Raw genomic sequence first — 18,768 nt, forward strand, 5'->3', positions numbered from 1 at the left:
CGGGAGGCTCGGCTGTGGCCTGGGGAGCCGTCAGGCGCAGGGCTGGCACCTGGCTTCCTGTGGTGCTTGCCTGGCCGCGGCTCTCGGCGCTCTGCCGAGCTGCGGAGCTTCCCCAGGTGGCGGGAAAGCCCGTCCGCGTCTGCAGAACTGGGACCACCGCGTTGGGGGCGGCCAGTGTGAGGAGCGGGGCAGAGCCGACCCTCTCCCTCTGGCCCTGCTTCTGACCCTCCCCGGCCGGGGCGCCGGGTGAGTGCTGCGTGGTGGGTGGTGAGCGCCAGCTGGGCGAGGCCCAGGCGGGGGCGCCTGGCGGGAGACGGCGTGCTGTCTGGAGGGGCTGTCCAGGGCCCCGCGCCCCATCTGGGAGGGGCAGTGAGGGCGTGAAACCGCGGACGCCAGCCGACCACAGCGTTTGGGCCTTAAGGAGCGTTGGCCTCTCCTTGGACGTTGACAGAGCGTGGAGGGGTTGGAGACAGGGAGGCCCCTATTTAAAAAAGAGAGAATTTATCTTTTTGTTTTTGGGGGTTTTTTGAGACAGTCTCACTCTGTTGCCCGGGCTAGAGTGCCGTGGCGTCAGCCTCGCTCACAGCAACCTCAAACTCCTGGGCTCAAGCGATCCTCCTGCCTCAGCCTCCTGAGTAGCTGGCACTACAGGCATGCGCCACCATGCCCAGATAATTCTTTTTTTGGTACAGACGGGGTCTCACCCTTGCTCAGGCTGGTCTTTAACTCCTGAGCTCAAACGATCCTCCCGCCTTGGCCTCCCAGAGTGCTAGGATTGATTACAGGCGTGAGCCACCACGCCCAGACGAGAGAGTTTGAGTCTCAAAGTGCTATGGAAGGCGAATGGTGTGGGCCCCATGCCCTTGGCCCATGGCATAACCCCAAGGCTCTGTTCCCCACCAGGCTGGATCTCAGAGTGGAATCTGTCGGCCTTCATGATGTGGACCAGCCCTGTTCAGTAAAGATACAGTGTGAGCCACATGCATGCTTTAAATTTTCAAATGGCCACAGTAAACAGGTGAAAGTAAATTTTAAAATATCCTTTATTAAATCCCAGTATCCAGAAGATTACCTCACGTGGCACTGACCACATCACGGGCAATCTGGACGGACTTTCCCAGGGCTGGGGCGGTGAAGGTGTGTGTTTGTGATCACACGTCTCCTTAGGCCCAGCAAGGCCACGTCTCAGTTTAGTTCTCTGTCAAAAAGAAACCAGATGGAAAACACAGAGGCTTTCTGGATTCCTGCTGATTCTGCTGTCTTTACTTTTAGTCGTGCCCGTCTTTGAGTCTCTGTGTTTCTGTCTTGTTTCGGGGCCCCGAGGAAAAGGCCTCCTGGGTTTTTCTGCCTTCCAAAGCACATGCCCACAGAGCCCTTGCCAGCAGCTCCCAGCAGGCTTTTACTGGCTAGTTGGGATTGAGGTCAAGATTCTTCTAGTGATTTCTAGATTTTTTTTTGAAACAAAGTGAACCCAGTGAATCGGTATCTTGAGGTAGTTTTTCCTGCTTTGACCAGATCTCGGCAACATGATAGTATGTCAACATCGAAAGCGTGGGATCTAAACTTTTTTTTTTGCCCCAGGAATTCAGTGAGAGGTGACTAGGAGGCTACTAACTGTTCCCCAGTTAGATTTAATACTTGAAGATAGAAAGGGAAAAGGTTGTTGTAAAGAGCAGGTGTTTCACGGTGTCTGCGTTGCAGGAGACTGGTCCAGTCCCGGGGGCGTGTGCCGGGCAGCCCGTTGCCCCGAGCTGAAGCACAGCCAGGTGCGGGCTGGAGGAGAGGTGGAAGGGCAGGTGTCCAGGCGCCTCCCTGGCCGAGCAGAGGGCTCCCGGGGTGCTCAGCCCACCCCCGTTCTGGTCTCTCCCTGGCAGGGGTGGAGGCCAAACACACAGACCCCCGCCATTACACACTTCCCTCCGGGTGTTGGCTCGCTGTGCGACTGCACACGTCCTGCCCTTCCTGGGCCTCCGTCCCTCCTGCAGAAGGAGGTGGGGGACTGGCTGGCCTTTGGGCTGCACGTTTGGCCACAGTAGTGCCTGCCGGTCCCTGGCTTTCCGCGTGGCTCCCCTCTCCCCGCGCATGCTTGGCTCTCTGTGCTGGCCCCAGGGCCACCTGCGCCCCGGCATCCACCTGTGACCCACCTGCTGCCCACACTGAGGCTGCGGTTCCTGGTTCTCTCGAGTGGGCTCTGGGTCTGGCCTCCACCCGTCTCCTCCTCCTGGCACCCCCTGCGCCTCCCTCCCCCCATCTCACAGGGACGTTGTCTAATCAGGTCGCTGCCCTGTGAGGTCCCTGTCCCCTCCCACCTCTTCAGGCACCCAAGTCCCTTCCCGGCTGGTCCCACCACCCCAGCCTCCCTGTGCTCACGCTGTCTGGCCCGAGGAGTTTCCCAGACACTCCTCTCTCCCGGAACCCCTTCCTCTCCCCCCAGAACCCCTTCCTCTCCCCCCGGAACCCCTTCCTGTCTCCCCGGAACCCCTTCCTCTCCCCCCCGGAACCCCTTCCTCTCTCCCCAGGGGGAACCCCTTCCTCTCCCCCAGGAACCCCTTCGTCTCCCCCTGGAACCCCTTCCTCTCCCCCCGGAACCCCTTCCTCTCCCCCCGGAACCCCTTCCTCTCTCCCCGGAACCCCTTCCTCTCTCCCCGGAACCCCTTCCTCTCCCTTTTCCTCTGGCTGCTGCCTGCTTCCCCTTTCAGACCCAGCTGCTGCGTCACCTCCTGACTATCCGTCATTTATTCCTTCACTTGTTTGTTCCGTGAATGCTGACCTGCTGTTGCCTGACACTGTACTAGGTGCTGGAGAAGAGGAAACACCTTGAGGTTTTATTGGAGAAGGTAGAAATTCAGCCAATACTTGGAAGCTTTTGGACCTGCAGGTGGCAGGTGTCCTAAACTTTGAGGACCTTGCCCCTTGCCACTCCGCCCCTGCTTGGCCAGGTGTCCTTCCGCAGTGCGGTCCAGCCAGCCAGCCCCGCCTCACCTGCCTGCCGCCTGCCGGAGCCCTCTGTACCTCGTGGAAAGTACTGGTTTGTGTTTCTGTCTTTTTCACTTGGCCAAGCCCCAATTCCAGGTACCTGACAGGTGCTCAGTAAGTGTTGGTTGAATGAATGGATGCACCGGCAGCTTGGTTGATGGTTGGAAGAATTTTCTGTAAAGCACCCAAAGACCCTGTAGTGGGTTTCCTGTGCCTGGGGCCTGGCGTGCCTGTGTCGTGGAAAGACCCTGCTTGCGGCCACAGCACCTGAGGTTCTCCTTTCCCTGCAGACGGTAGCAGTGTGGTCCCCAGGCCTGTCGCTTGCTGCGGGCCTGCAGAGCAGTTTTCTCCGCTGCCGCTGGTCCTGGGAGCCACCGTGTAGCCGTGCGCACCCTCGCTGGGTGCCAGTGTTGATGGCGTTCTCATGAGCATGCCGTGGCAGCCCTCCTCCTTCCGGGGCCCCTTTGCAGGGGCAGCCTGGAGACCTGTCACCCGCACCTGCTCTGGTCTGTCTACAGCCAGGCTCGTTCGTGGTCCACCTCTGCGCTCCCCACCCGCCGTCCTCCTCACTCTGCTGTACACAGTTCTGTGGGTTTGGACAAATGCGGAGAATCAGGAATCAACCACCAAAGTCACGGGGTGGAACAATTTCATCACCCAAAACCTCTCATGTGCGGCCCCCTCACCCCCAAGCCCTGCCAACCACACATCTGTTTTCTGTGTTAAAATTTTGCCTTGTCAGAATGTCACGTAAATGGAACCCTATGGCACATGGCCTTTTGGGCCTGGCTGCTTTCGCTTAGCGGCGTGCATTTGAGCACGCATTATCCTGTTGCGTGAGTCGGTAGTTTGTTCCTCTATGCTGTGGAATAGCCTTCATGGTGCGGATGATGTGCCCGGTTTATTCTTCATCGGCTGGAGTACATTTTATGGTGTTTTCACTTTTTGGTGCTTATGAATAAATCTTCTGTAAGCGTTTGCATGCAGGTTTCTTGGCGAATATATGTTTTCATTCCTCTCGGGTGACTGTGTAGGAGAGGGGCTGCCAGGTCACTGGGTGGGTGCACGTTGAGCTTCACGAAGACCTGCCAGGCAGTCCCCTGAGGCAGCTGCGCGGTCCTGTGTGCCACCAGCAGCTCACGACAGTCCTGGCTGCTCTGCACCCTGGTCAGCACTTGCAGTGACTTTTTAAAATATTAGCCATTCTAGTCAGGTATATAATCTAGTTTTTAATCTGCAGTTTTGTGTGTGCACTCTTTTGGATGCTGACGGAGTTTAAGTATCATTGTTGCAAATGATTTGTTAAGGCTGCCTTCCACGCCCATGTAAGAATTGATTTCTTGAGGAGGAATTTGTAGGTATTCAGAGTGAAAGAGCAGCAGAATTATCAAACCTTCCTAAAACTTTTTTCGTTCTTTTTCTTTTTTTTTTTTTTTTTTTGAGACAGAGTCTCACTTTGTTGCCCGGGCTAGAGTGAGTGCCGTGGCGTCAGCCTAGCTCACAGCAACCTCAAACTCCTGGGCTCCAGTGATCCTTCTGCCTCAGCCTCCCGGGCAGCTGGGACTACAGGCATGCGCCACCATGCCCGGCCAATTTTTTTCTGTATATATCAGTTGGCCAATCAATCTCTTTCTATTTTATAGTAGAGACAGGGTCTCGCTCAGGCTGGTTTTGAACTCCTGACCTCGAGCAATCCGCCCGCCTCGGCCTCCCAAGAGCTAGGATTACAGGCGTGAGCCACAGCGCCTGGCCTTGTTCTTTTTCTTTTTTTTTGACACTGAATCTTGCCCTGTTCCCTGCCCTGGGGTTGAATGCAGTGGTGCCATCGTAGCTCACAGCAACCTCAAACTCCTGGGCTCAAATGATCCTCCTGCCTCAGCCTCCCGAGTAGCTGGGGCTACAGGCATGTGCCACCACGCCCGGCGAATTTTTCTATTTTTTGTAAAGACAGGGTCTCGCTATCGCCCAGGCTGGCCTTGAAATCCTGACCTCAAGCCATTGTCCTGCCTCGGCCTCCCAGAGTGCCGGAGTTACAGGCGTGAGCCACCGTGCCTTAAAACTTTCTGAAGAAAATGTTACACTGCTTCATTTTCTAATTTTAGAATTTAAACAGATTTCCTCTTAATTTGGTAAAATTCTTTGTGTTAGAATTGCTGTTTGCTCGACCCGGCTTGTACTGAGCAAATGCTGTGATCTTGTGAGTAAGACTCCCTTGATCGGTTCACCCACCTCTCCCTCCCCGCGGCAAGCCGTGCAGCTGGGCTCACAGAACAGTGTGTTTCAAGCTCCTCGTGTCACTGGCGCCATCACGTTTCCCTCCCTCTTCCAGGCTCCCAATCGCCAGCTCATGACTTACTGGCTGCAGGAGCTCCAGCAGAAGCGCTGGGAGTATTGCAACAACCTGGACATGGTCAAGTGGGACAGCCGGGCGTCCCCGACTCCGGGGGACCTTCCCAAGGGGCTTGTGGCCAGAGACAGCACAGGTAAGTGGGAGAGGGGCGGGCCTGCCTCACTCCTTTGCGTGCAGCCGTTTCACGCAGAAGGTCAGCTTAGCAGTGAGTGAAAGTGGATTCAGAAGAGACTAATAGCGAGGAGCCCTTGTGAGCGGGCAGCGTGTCGTAGTGACCAAGAGCTCTACGCACGAGTCGTGGTCAGTCGTGGGTTGTGACTCCAGTTCTGGCTGCAGGGCCACCTGCTCTCTGCCACCCCCGAAGACGAGGACTCGTGCCTGCACGCCCACGCCTGCAGAGCTGCTTGGGTCGCAGGTGTCTGCAAACCTGGGAAGGTGTTCTCAGAACATCCTGCTTGTGATTCTCTGGGTTTCATAGGAAGACTTTAACTCTCCAACGCTGATTTCGTTGTCTTCTGGATTCCTGGCATTTCCGTAACTCGTGGCAGTCAGTCTCTGGCCATTGGCGGTGTGGAGATAATGTGGTTGAATGTTGGAGTATCAAAAACTAAAACGCCACGATCTGCTCATGACTGGTTGTATAGAGCCCTTTAGAACGAACGGGAGAGCAAGTACGTGCTGGCCATCCGGCCACCGCGGAGACCGCTGGGTTGGGATTGTTTTTGTGACCCCCCCCCCCGACAGGAGAAGAGGCCCAGAAAGAGACAAGCCCCTGGCCCCTGCAGTAAGATCTAAGAAGGCTGGGCCATTACACTGGCATTTTTAAGGACACGAAGGAGTGTGCATTAAAACTTAAGCCAGTTGGGGTCAGTTCTCACTCTTTCATGCAGAGGTGCAGTCTGCACGTCGTGGAGCCCTGGGACCCTCTGCTCAGGGTGCTCAGGCTGCACCCAGCTCCCCGTCACGGCAAGGATGGTGTTGGCACGTGCGCAGTTGATCTGTTCCAGAAACAAATGCCTTCCCAGAGACTGTGGTTTTTCTTCTCCAGATTTGCTGGTCTTGGACTAGTCTCGGTATTTTTCAGCAGGTTCTCCCTCTGGTCAGTGGGAAGTCACCACACATGCTTTGTACCTGTTGTATGTTCTGCGAGCATCCTTAGGTCATTCTCATGGCTGTCTGGGCATCTCAACGAACACTTTCCTTCCAAGTTTGTGTCCCCTTTATGTTTAGTTATCTATTGATTGATTAATTGGTTGATTGATTGACAAAGTCTTACTCTTTGCCCGGGTTACAGTGCCATGGCATCAGCCTAGCTCACAGCAACCTCAAACTCCTGCCTCAGCCTCCCAAGTAGCTGGGACTACAGACATGCGCCACCATGCCCGGCTCATTTTTTCTGTATATTTTTAGTTGTCCAGCTGATTTCTTTCTATCTTCAGTAGAGACGGGGTCTCGCTCTTGCTCAGGCTGGTCTCAAACTCCTAAGCTCAAATGATCCTCCCGCCTCAGCCTCCCAGAGTGCTAGGATAACAGGCGTGCGCCACCGCACCCGGCTCATTTTTTCTACATATTTTTAGTTAGCCAATTCATTTCTTTCTGTTTTTAGTAGAGACGGGGTCTCACTCTTGCTCTGGCTGGTCTCGAACTCCTGAGCTTGAGCGATCTGCCCGCCTCAGCCTCCCAGAGTGCTGGGATTACAGGCGTGAGCCACCACGCCCGGCCCCCTTTATATTTAGTTCAGGATCCATCACCTTAGGCACCGGAGACGCTTTATTCCGGGGACACTAGGCGCTTCTCTCACGGAGACTCGGGGAGGTCATGCTGAAGGAGGCAGAGAAGCAGCACTGAGCCCTGCAGTCTCTCCCTGACACGCCTCCTTCCTCCTTTTGAGTCAAAACGCCGCGGCCGGGGCGGGAGAAGACACCTGGACCCGCATCTGGTTCTCCTGCTTTGGCTGGGACGTGAGTCTGGGGTTGAGAGCAGGTGCCGCCTGGCGTCTACGAGTTTGTACCGCACGTTAGGCGCCCGAGAGGGCTTGGTCCTTCCCGTCCAGCAGGGCGGTCTTGCAGAGAGAGTGAGGGACGGGGCAGTGTGGCTGCCAGGGCCTGCGAGTGGGCTGAGCGTAGCTCCTGGCGGTCGGGGACCTCTCTGAGGAAGTGGCTTCTAAGCTGAGGCCAGGAGGATGGCAGAGTTGGCCAGGACGGCAGGTAGAAGTGGGTTGGGGCGCAGCCGAGCCCGGAGCACACCCCGGCCTGGAGCCGGAGCCCGGGTTCAGTGGGGCGCTGCGCCATCAGGTGTGAGGAGCCAGGTGGAAGGTGGTGTCTCTTTGAACGGGTTAGGGTTAGGGTCTGCCGCAAGTAACAGGAACCTGACCCATAGGGACTTACTGTCTTACGTGGTAGATGATCCGTGGCTGGCATAGCTACCATGTTTCTCCGAAAACAAGACAGAGTCTTATATATTTTTTTCCTCAAGAAGACACCCTAGGGCTTATTTTCAGGGGATGTGTTATTTTTTTAAAGTACAGTACAATAATCTACATTTATTCAAATATAGTTGTCTTCTTCTGGAACATCATCCTCACTCTCCAGACCCCGAATCCCGTCCTGAATGTCTTGTGACTCTGTTTCCTTTAGAACCACCGGCCCCATCTCTCCTGTGGAGCCACAGAGCTCTCACGGGGCGGATGGGAAGGGCTGCTCGTGTTCTTTCCCGCTCCGCGACCACACGCACGGGTTGTGCAGACGCTGCGCAGCCACGCCCGTCACTAGGGCTTATTTTCAGGGTAGGGCTTCTATTTCGCAAATGCTTAGACATCCTGCTAGGGCTTATTTTATTTATCATGGGCAGGTCTTATTCTCAGGGAAACACATTAATCACTTGTGCCATCGAGTTACCCGGCTATCTCTAACTTTCTGTTCTCCATCCTCAGAGCACGCTATCTTTCCTACTCATGCCAGCTGCCCCCACATCTAAAAGGAGAAACTTTCCCAGAAACGCCCGGCCTCAGCACGCTTAGCTAGAGCTGTGTCACGTGGGCTTCCGGCTGAGTCAGAAGAACCGAGTGTTAATGTTTTCGCTGAGCATGTGGCCACCATCAAAGCCAAGATGCTTAAGCAAGGAAAAGCTGGAATGAGCATCCAGCAGGAAGCCGGCACAGTCACATAATTGCCTACAGTTTTTTTTCTAGACTCCGTGTCTTCAGAGTAAGACACTGTTCACTGAGTGCAGCTTTGTGTTAGTCAATCGAGTATTAGAAAGTGAGGTGACCTTGTCGTCTGTTCATCTGTTCTGCCTGGCTTCCATTCCAGCCTGGCCTATGAGAGCATGCCTGCCTCAAATTCCATCCTACGTTGTCTTCTGTGTTTGGATAGATAAAGACCTGGTTTCAACACAAAAGAATAATTTGCAAAGATAGACCTTCATAGCTGTTGAGAATGAGGGAACTAGAACCCAAATTCACAAATAGCTAATGTACTCATTGCAAGACGTATGTCTAGCACCTTCTGTTTACTTCATCCCCCACATAAAGTAGTAAGAAAAAAGTCAGGGATCACAAGACCCGTTTGAATATGGCTGGTATTTCTTGCAGAGTATTGTGTTGTGAAGACATGTGTGGGGTGACCACACATTTCCTCCTCTGAAGCGGCTGCTCAGGTTGTTTAACTGCTGTGCTCTTAACAGCGCCTGTGAGCCAGGGTGGGGGTCGGCTGCTCCTGGTCCCGGGGGTTGTGCCCACGGCGTGGGGTGGACACCCAGAGTGGGCGGTGCCACAGAGTCACGCCGCTGTCAGTGTCTGACCCCATAAAGTGACCACACAAGCGTGTCCCTCTGTGGTCCTTGTTAAGTAATACAAAACGCCAGGCGTTGCCTTAAAGTATCAGTCCTGTCATGACCAGCTGTGTGTGTGAGCAGGAGGGCTCTGGGACCCGGAGCACGTCACACCTGCCCGTCTGTGAAGCAGGTGCGCTGTGAACCAGGCCCCTCTGGTTTGAGGGCTCTGGGAGAGGGTATGACTGGGGACGGGAGGGTTAGAGGCCAGCTCCGTCTGGGAGGAGCCTGCTGGAAGCTGCGGACAGGATCCAAAAGGGGACCGTCTGGAACAGGCTTGGGGTTTGGTGCCAGCGGAGGCGTCCTCAGCCTGGACCTGCTGGCACTGGGTCCAGGTGAACCCAGGGTCGGTGAGGAAGGGATGGGGTTGGGCATGGCAGCCGAGCCGGACTGCAGGGCGAGCAGGGAGGAGTGGGGAGGAGGAGAGGGAAGCCATGGAGTCCGGTGTGACCCCCACCCGTAACGCAGGGACTGTTGGAGGTGAGGGGGCAGGAGGAGGGAAGTGAGGAGGGACAGGAGTGTGAACCGTTCAACAACTGGGGGCCTCTGCGGCCTCCGCCCGAGCTCCTCAGCCCACAGCAGGCCTCTCCTGCCGCCCCGTTAGCGGGTGAGTTCCTTCCTTCCTTCCTTCCTTCCTTCCTTCCTTCCTTCCTTCCTTCCTTCCTTCCTTCCTTCCTTCCTTCCTTCCTTCCTTCCTTCCTTCCTCCCTCCCTCCCTCCCTCCCTCCCTCCCTTCCCCCCTCCCTTCCCTTCACCAGTGTCACCGAGTCCCTCCTCCGTGCTGAGTGTCGAGTTAGCAAGTCAGACGGGGGCTCAGCGCTCACAGATCTGTGTCATTGGTGCCGAGCAGCTCACTAGACAGGGGGACCTGGGGATGGCTCGGGGGCTCTCGGTGCCCTGGCCTGCTGCCTGTCCGTTTGATGCTCAGGCGCACACTGAGCTCACTTGGAAGGCGTCTCTGTTCCTCCTGACCACTCCTTCGCAATCTGGATTAAAACTCACTTGGTGAGGGAAACAGTGTTTGTAGACTAACCCCACCCTGTCCTTCCCCGCCTCCCGCCGGTCACTTCCAGACTCTGATTTGGTCTTCTCTGAGGCACGTGGGGACGACCCTTTCCCGGGGCTTGTTTCTCCTTCCTGGGCCGAGGCTGCAGGCGTGGGGTGGGCTGGGTGTTGGGAATCCAGCCTGGCGTGCGGTTCCTCACTCTGCCGAGGAGCACCTGGGCCCGGTTGCAGGAGCGGGAGCGGGGGAGGCTTGCTGAGGAGGCCAGACCTGAGCAGGAGGCTCGCCGGGCAGAGGTCCGGCACGTCTGCAGCTGTCCAGTGGGAAGGGCTGTCAGAGGTGTGGCCGAGACCGCCCTGGTCACACTGGAGCTCAGAGGCTGCGCTGGGACCGGAACTGGGGAGCCAAACTGCCCCAGAGCTGTCGTGCAGACGTTTGAAACGTTTGGGCAGAGCAGAGAGGTCTGATCACCGAGCCGCCAAGCACAGACTTGCTCTCCCCAGAGGCTGCGACGAGGACTTGTCCCTGAACACCAGCCCATCCTCTTAAACGTCTTTGAGGAAACAGTGCCATGTCCTGGTTTGCGTTTCGATGATGTCTTTTTTTTTTTTCTTGAGACAGAGTCTCGCTTTGTTGCCCAGGCTAGAGTGAGTGCTGTGGCAGCAGCAACCTCAAACTCCTGGGCTCAAGCGATCCTCCTGCCTCAGCATCTGCGTAGCTGGGACTACAGGCATGCGCCACCGTGCCCGGCTAATTTTTTCTAAACATATTAGTTGGCGAATTAATTTATTTGTATTTATAGTAGAGATGGGGTCTCGCTCTTGCTCAGGCTGGTTTCGAACTCCTGACCTTGAGCAATCCGCCTGCCTCGGCCTCCCAGAGAGCTAGGATTACAGGCGTGAGCCACCTCGCCCGGCCTCGCTGATGTCCTTCTCAGGCAGTTCCCTGCATGCTGATGTCGGGGCAGGTGTTGAGGGGAAGCCAGCAACTCCACTTTTACCTAATAAAACCCACGTCATCTTCCGAACACCAAACCCAGGCAACAGTAACGACCACAGCAAAGGCCTGTGCAGCTGGGGAATGGCTTCTGTTCGGTTAAGCAAGAAACGGTTTCTCCAGCGTGTTCTGCCCTAGTCTCGGTCCCTGTCCTCCGCCCCTCCCACGGGGCCTCCGAGCTCCTCAGGAAGTTTCCAGTGGGGCCGAGAGCACTACGGGGCCGGGGCTTTCTCAGTGACGGGCGCTTGGGACACGAGAGCGTTCGCAGCCCAGACGAGCAGAGAAACGTTTGTCGCCTGGCTGCCAGCCCACACAGGAAGGGGAGGCCGGACTGGGCCTGCACAGACATGTGCAGTTTGTTGACTTCGTTTCCTGGCTTGGCTTCGAGTAGCGATGCTTCCTGGGCTGGGCTACGGGCACCAGCCTTGGGGCGCCAAGCCCAGCTTACCTCTCTAGGAGCAGAGGGACCAGAGCCCTCTGCACTCGCTGCCCTCACGCAGATGGACAGGCACTCACAGAGCGGCGTGCCCTCACCCAGACGGACAGCCCTCACAGAACGGCGTGCCCTCACACAGACAGACACCCCTCACAGAACGGCATGCCCTCACCCAGACGGACACCCCCTCACAGAACGGCGTGCCCTCACGCAGACGGACACCCCCTCACAGAACGGCGTGCCCTCACCCAGACGGACACCCCCTCACAGAACGGCGTGCCCTCATGCAGACGGACCCCCCCTCACAGAATGGCGTGCCCTCACCCAGACGGACACCCCTCATAGAACGGCGTGCTCTCACACAGACGGACACCCCCTCACAGAACGGCGTGCCCTCACTCAGACGGACACCCCCTCACAGAACGGCGTGCCCTCACCCAGACGGACACCCCTCACAGAACGGCGTGCCCTCACCCAGACAGACCCCCCTCACAGAACGGCGTGCCCTCACCCAGACGGACACCCCCTCACAGAACGGCGTGCCCTCACCCAGACAGACACCCCTCACAGAACGGCGTGCCCTCACCCAGACGGACACCCCTCACAGAACGGCGTGCCCTCACGCAGACGGACAGGCGCTCACAGAACGGCGTGCCCTCACCCAGACGGACAGGCACTCACAGAAGGGCGTGCCCTCACGCAGACGGACACCCCTCATGGAACGGCGTGCCCTCACGCAGATGGACGCTTGCTCACAGATCGGCGTGCCCTCACGCAGACGGACACCCCTCACAGAACGGCGTGCTCTCACGCAGACGGACATGCGCTCACAGAACGGCGTGCACGGCTCGGGCAGGGCCAGCGGTCTGTCCTGGCCTTGGGGGCTCGCGTGGCTGGCTCTCTCCGGCTCTGGGCTCAGTGTCCTGGCCAGGAGGCTGTACTGGATTGGCGGTGGTTGGACTTTTTCTCGTTTGTTTATGGAAACCCCCTTTCCAAGTGGTATCTTAAACGGGATCCTGGCGTATGGAAGAGCGGAGAGAGAAGAGTCACTGTGGCTGGAGCTGAGGGCAGGGCCCTCCTGCTCTGGTGTCCCCCGGCATCTCCTGCAACCAACCCCCAGGCTTAGATGCAGGCTCTGCACGCCGGGGACCCCGCATCATCTGGGGTGAGCTGGAGCTGGACGCCTCACGTCTCCTTCCTAGCTGTGGCTCCCTTCGGGGGGGGGGGGGTCTCTGTGTCGCTGGTGCTTGTGATCTCAGCGCCTTGCTCCTCGTACATGTTAGTCATTAGCACCAAGAACTGGGGATCTGTAGTAATTTGTGACTTCTCGCCTTGTTTGCTTTTTTTATTTTTTTGAGACCTGGTCTCACTTTGTTGCCCAGGCTAGAGTGAGTGCCATGGTGTCAGCCTAGCTCACAGCAACCTCAAACTCCCGGGTTCAAGCAATCCTCCTGCCTCAGCCTCCCGAGTAGCTGGGACTACAGGCATGCGCCACCATGCCCGGCTAGTTTTTTCTATATATATTAGTTGGCCAATTAATTTCTTTCTATTTATAGTAGAGACAGGGTCTCGCTCTTTCTTGCTCAGGCTGGTTTCGAACTCCTGATCTCGAGCAATCTGCCCGCCTTGGCCTCCCAGAGTGCTAGGATTACAGGCGTGAGCCACCGCGCCCGGCCTTTTTTTTTTTCTTGAGACAGGGTCTCACTTTGTTGCCCTGCATAGAGTGCAGTGGCAGGATCACAGCTCACAGCAGCCTCCCAGTCCTGGGCTTGAGCAGTCCTCCTCCCTCAGCCTCCCACTTCTTGCCTCCTAACTCAAGCTCTTGTAATCCATTACCGAGCCCGATTCTTCTGTCCCCAGCACACCCCCTTTTCCTCGTCAGAACTCTGCTTGGAAGCCTGTGTCGGCTCCCGTGTCCAGAGCCGGATTCCCCTGACAGATACACAGGGGTCACTTGTTCACGTCATGCCCAGGATACAGTGTGTCCCTGCAGCCCCTCCACACACTGAGCAGGTCTCCTCAGTCACCTGCCTGCAAAGTGCAGGTCCCGTCCCGGACAGCCCCCCCAGGGCCCGGACAGCCCCCCAGGGCCCAGACAGCCCCCCCAGGGTCCTGACGGCCCCCCAGGGCCCGGACGGCCCCCCAGGGCCCAGACAGTCCCCCCCAGGGCCCTGACAGCACCCCAGGGCCCGGACAGCCCCCCTAGGGCCCGGACAGCACCCCAGGGCCCAGACAGTCCCCCCAGGGCCCGGACAGACCCCCCTCAGGGCCCGGACAGACCCCCCCCCTCCAGGGCCCGGACAGATCCCCCCCCAGGGCCCGGACAGACCCCCCCCAGGGCCCGGACAGTCGCCCCCAGGGCCCAGACAGCCCCCCCCCAGGGCCCGAACAGCCCTCCCAAGGGCCTGGACAGCCCCCCCAGGGCCCAGACAGCCCCACCCAGGGCCTGGACAGTCCCCCCCAGGGCCCGGACAGACCCCAGGGCCTGTGCTGCCTAAGACCTCCCAGCTGCTCCCTCACCAGGGCTGGGCCTTTGCAGGGACCTGCCTGATGGCCCCATCCTGTGCTTGTCTGATCAGAGACGGACTTTTTGTCGAATATCAGTGGTTACAGCTCGGTCCTGATTTTGTTTTCACAGAAAGATGGTGGTTGGTGTTCTTGATGTAAGGACACTATCTTAAGAAGAGATATAGGTCAGATTATAGGCCCTCTTCTCCAATTGTGTCATTTGGAAGAATACAACGTATTTGTAGTTGGAAATGTTTTTGTCAAAACATTTTTTTAATAGTAACTTTTTATTATGGGATATTTTACACTTAGGCAGAGAGAGAATAAGGTAATATTGACTCTCTGTTTATTAGGCAGTCTCAACAATTGTCATTTCATGTCCTTTCTTGTCTCATTGATACTCCTACCCACTTAGTTTTGTTATTTTGAAGCAAATAACTGTTAATGGAAACAAATACTATTATTTTGTTAAGTAACAAAATGTTGTCATTTTGAAGTAATTTCTGGACATCATATCATCTCAAACTTAAATATTTCAGAAGTGCACATTTTAAAGATATTCTGAGATTTGATTGATTGTGCTTTAGTGTCAGTGTGTTTGCCTACGAATTTACTGAAATAACTATTCTGTGATATGCAAACTTAATGTTTTCCTTTGAGAAACATAGATCTCTTTAGGTGAAAATGGTTTCAGAACACCAAAGCTATCTGCAGATTATACTTTTACATAGTACACATTAAAAATATACCCCCCTCTCTCTATATATATAGTTTAGATTTATTTCCTTTCTTCCCTTTCTTGTCTTCTTTTCCTCCCCTGCCCTCCCCTCCCCTCCCCTTCCCTTCCCTCCTCTCCTCTGTCCTGACAGGGGCTTGCTCTGTTACCTGGGTTGATAGAGTACAGTGACTTCATTATAGCTCACTGCAATCTCAAACTCCTGGGTTAAGGCGATCCTGCCTCAGCCTCCTGAGTGGACTACAAGTGCACACCACCATGCCTGGCTAATTTTTCTAATTTTTGTAGAGTCTTGCTATGTTGCTCAGGCTGATCTTGAACTCCTGACTTCAAGTGATCCTCCCACCTCAGCCTCCCAGACTGCTAGGATTATAGGCCTGAGCCACCGCACCTGGCCTAGTTTAGATTTTTATGCAGTATATCAAGTCAGCATCTTATGTAGGTTGTCAAGGTTCATGTGGAAACTTTGAGTAACTGACATTTGTTTGCCTTTCTTTCAGATTTGGTTTACCCACACCCAAATGCTTCTGCAGAAAAAGCGAGAAATGTCCTGGCTGTGGAGACAGTGCCTGGAGAGCTGGTGGGAGAACAAGCTGCAAACCAGCCGGCCCCGGGGCATCCGAACTCCATTAACTTTTACTCTTTGAAACAGTGGGGCAATGAGCTTAAGTAAGTCTTTGGAAAGCAGCACATGAAATCGAAATTGGATTGTTTCTGATCATGTGTACTGTCATTTTATATGCGAAGTTATGAAACCACCTTAAGCTTGTGGAGGTCTTTGCTGTTCACAGCGTACTTTCCCGTAGATCACCAGCCTGTTCTGAGTCTGCACCGTGCCAAACGTTTTCGCACCGGTGGTTTGATTGCTTGACTCTAGGTAGGTCACAAGGTTGACATTTCACAGAGACTGAAACTGGCTGAAGGAGCATATGTGTGTGAGGTCACCAGGCTCCCAGGCTGCAGAGCTGTGGCACCCCCCTCCCCCCAGCCCCGGGCCTGGCCCTCCATCCAGGACACTCGGCCTGTGCACTAGATTCCGTGCTGGCTAATGAAAGTAGAGGTGGGTTTTTTGACAGTATGATTTTTTTTTTTTTTTTTTTTGGTTTTTAAAATTTTTATTTTTATTTTTGGAGACAGGGTCTCTGTTACCCCAGCTAGAATGCCATGGTGTCAGCCTCACTCACTGCAACCTCAAACTCCTGGGCTCAAGCGATCCTCTTGCCTCTCAGCCTCCCGAGTAGCTGGCACTAAAGGCATGTGCCACCATGCCCAGCTAATTTCCCTATGTTTTGTAGAGACGGGGTCTTGCTTTTGCTCAGGCTGGTCTCGAACTCATGGCCTCAAGCAGTCCTCCTGCCTTGGCCTCCCAGAGTGCTGGGATTACAGGCATGAGCCACCGCGCCTGGCCCACAATTGTATTTTTTAATGCACTCACAATGCCACCAAAATTAGAGTGTAGTCAAGGCTTAAAGGGTAATTCATACCCGTTCTTTCATTCTGTCTAACAATGTGGTTGGACCTCTCTCTCGACCAGCCCCCCACAAACCGATGTGTCAGGTTCCCGGTGGTGCCCTGGACCCCCAACTGCGCGAGGGTGGCGGGCTCTGCTCCCAGCTGAGAGCAGACCTGCCTCGGCAGCTGGGTTTGTCCCGGCAGCGTAGCGCCTGTCGTGCCTGTTACCGTGATTATGCAGTTCAGTGAGATGCTTGGTAGACCCATACAGTATGACACGGAATTGTTTCTGTGAAAAATAAGTTGAACACTTAGGGAAAATTTGCTAAAGGTGAGGCACTAAAAAAAGTACTGGGAGGATGTGGGTGACACAGTTGTAAAAAATCAGAGGAAAAAAAATTCTTAAAAGCCTGTAAGATTCTGTGCTTAGAATTTGTTTCACAATTGTAAGTCATTGTTCCACTTTTTAAAAAGAAGGAAAACAAAATTGGAAAATTTAGGTGACAAGTTATGGGTGTGATTTGCCCAGGAAAGAGAACAGGGAACTGTGTGGAGTGACCCCAGACTCAGAGAAGGGGCCGTGGCCGGCCTGCGTCCGTGGACTGGCCACACAGCACACCTTGACCTATGCCTTTACAGGTGTGTGGGTCTCAGTTCCTCTTGCGTGGTTTCCTGCTTTAAATGACCTTTTCATTTAACCTTTTTTTTTTTTTTTTTTTTTTTGAGACAGAGTCTCGCTTTCTTGCCTAGGCTAGAGTGAGTGCCATGGCGTCAGCCTTGCTCACAGCAACCTCAAACTTCTGGGCTCAAGCGATCCTCCTGCCTCAGCATCCGCGTAGCTGGGACTACAGGCATGCGCCACCATGCCCGGCTGATTTTTTATATATATATATATTAGTTGGCCAATTAATTTCTTTCTATTTTTATGGTAGAGACGGGGTCTCGCTCAGGCTGGTTTTGAACTCCTGACCTCCAGCAATCCGCCCGCCTCGGCCTCCCAGAGTGCTAGGATTACAGGCGTGAGCCACCGCGCCCGGCCTCATTTAACCTTTTAACAGTCCGGATCACTCCAGGTGAAAGAGCTGGAGCTCTCATGAATTCTGGCCCACGCATGGGTGTGTGCGTGTGAGTGTGCGCGCCCAGGGTGGCGTGTGCGGCGAGGGTGAGAACGCACATGCCTGCGGGGGCGGCAGTGCAGCGTGTGGTCGTGCGCAGGAGGTGCTTAGCCAGGCGGGCTGACAGCAGTGGGCGGGGCCGACGGCAGTGGGCGGCGCCGACGGCGGTGGGCGGGGCCCTGTGGCTCTCTGGGCCTGGCCCGCGCGTCGGTCTCCGGGTGCTGGGCTGCGCCTGCGCGGCGCTCCGTCGTGTGGTGGCGAGGGCTCGTCGCAGTCGGCCTGGGTGGTGGGGTCCCAGCCCTGCGGCCCAGTGAGCTGTGCCATGCTGAGCCGGTGACTTGGCTTTTCCGAGCCGTGTCTTCTCCGGCAGTGAATCGGGGTGTGTGGCCCACTAGCGGGTGTGAGAGCTGAGGTTGTGCGTAGACAGAGCCGCCCGCACGCGGCCACCGTGCGTGCTCCGTGGACGTGGCCGCGTGGCCCCGTCCCGCGGGCGGTGCCGCCCTCGTCCGTCTGGGCCCCGGGCCAGTGGCGGCGCGGTCCTCTCCTTCCGTCGGGGGAGACGGCGCCTTTCCCGGGGGTGCGAAGGCCCAGCCGGCCAGGACGGGGGTGCTCGGCCGCCGGGCCCCCACCCCGCGGGGCCGCCGGGCCGCTCTGGCCGCCGTGTTCGCTTCTCTCAGGACCCGGGCCGGCAGGAAGTGGCCTGCGTGCGCGGCTGGCGTTCCCGGAGTCCCTTGCGGCGGTGCCGGCGGGGAGCCTCCCTGGCGCCTCACCTCTCCGGCCGGCCGGCCACAGCCGGGAACGACAGGTGTGGTGATCTGGGGAAGGCGCTGGTGTCCCACGGCCGCCACGGGGTGCTGTTCGTGATTTTCCTCGTCGCAAGGCACGGCTCCGTCCTTGCCGAGAAAGACGAGGGCCGTGGTCCCGTGCTGCGGCCGCGCGGGCACTCCGAGAGCGGCCTTCTGCGGGGCACGCAGGGAGGAGGCGCTTGCCCGGGCCTGTGGCGGGCGGTGACCGCAGGGCGCCCGTGTGTCGCGTGGCTGCGCGCGCCCTCTTCTCTGGCGGCTCCGGCCCGGGCCTGTGGCGGGCGGTGACCGCAGGGCGCCCGTGTGTCGCGTGGCTGCGCGCGCCCTCTTCTCTGGCGGCTCCGGCCCGGGCCTGTGGCGGGCGGTGACCGCAGGGCGCCCGTGTGTCGCGTGGCTGCGCCTGCCCTCTTCTCTGGCGGCTCCGGCCCGGGCCTGTGGCGGGCGATGACCGCAGGGCGCCCGTGTGTCGCGTGGCTGCGCGCGCCCTCTTCTCTGGCGGCTCCGGGCCGAGGCTGTGCTGGCGGCTCTGCCCCAGCTGCTCTGGCCGATCTGCCGCGCACCTG

At 56.7% G+C, this 18,768-nt stretch overlaps 1 protein-coding gene across 1 annotated transcript in view; it reads left to right on the forward strand.

Annotated features, from left to right (window-relative positions):
- Positions 1 to 18,768, forward strand: part of TBC1D2B (TBC1 domain family member 2B) — a 71,455-nt gene that overhangs the window by 18,832 nt on the left and 33,855 nt on the right. The window contains exons 2-3 of the mRNA XM_012738365.3: positions 5,306 to 5,459; positions 15,336 to 15,504. Coding sequence (XP_012593819.2) covers positions 5,306 to 5,459; positions 15,336 to 15,504 — 323 coding nt within the window. The remainder of the gene's footprint in view (positions 1 to 5,305; positions 5,460 to 15,335; positions 15,505 to 18,768) is intronic.

The sequence above is a fragment of the Microcebus murinus genome, chromosome 7 (genome assembly GCF_040939455.1).
Source record: "Microcebus murinus isolate Inina chromosome 7, M.murinus_Inina_mat1.0, whole genome shotgun sequence".
Classification (NCBI taxonomy): Eukaryota; Metazoa; Chordata; class Mammalia; order Primates; family Cheirogaleidae; genus Microcebus; species Microcebus murinus.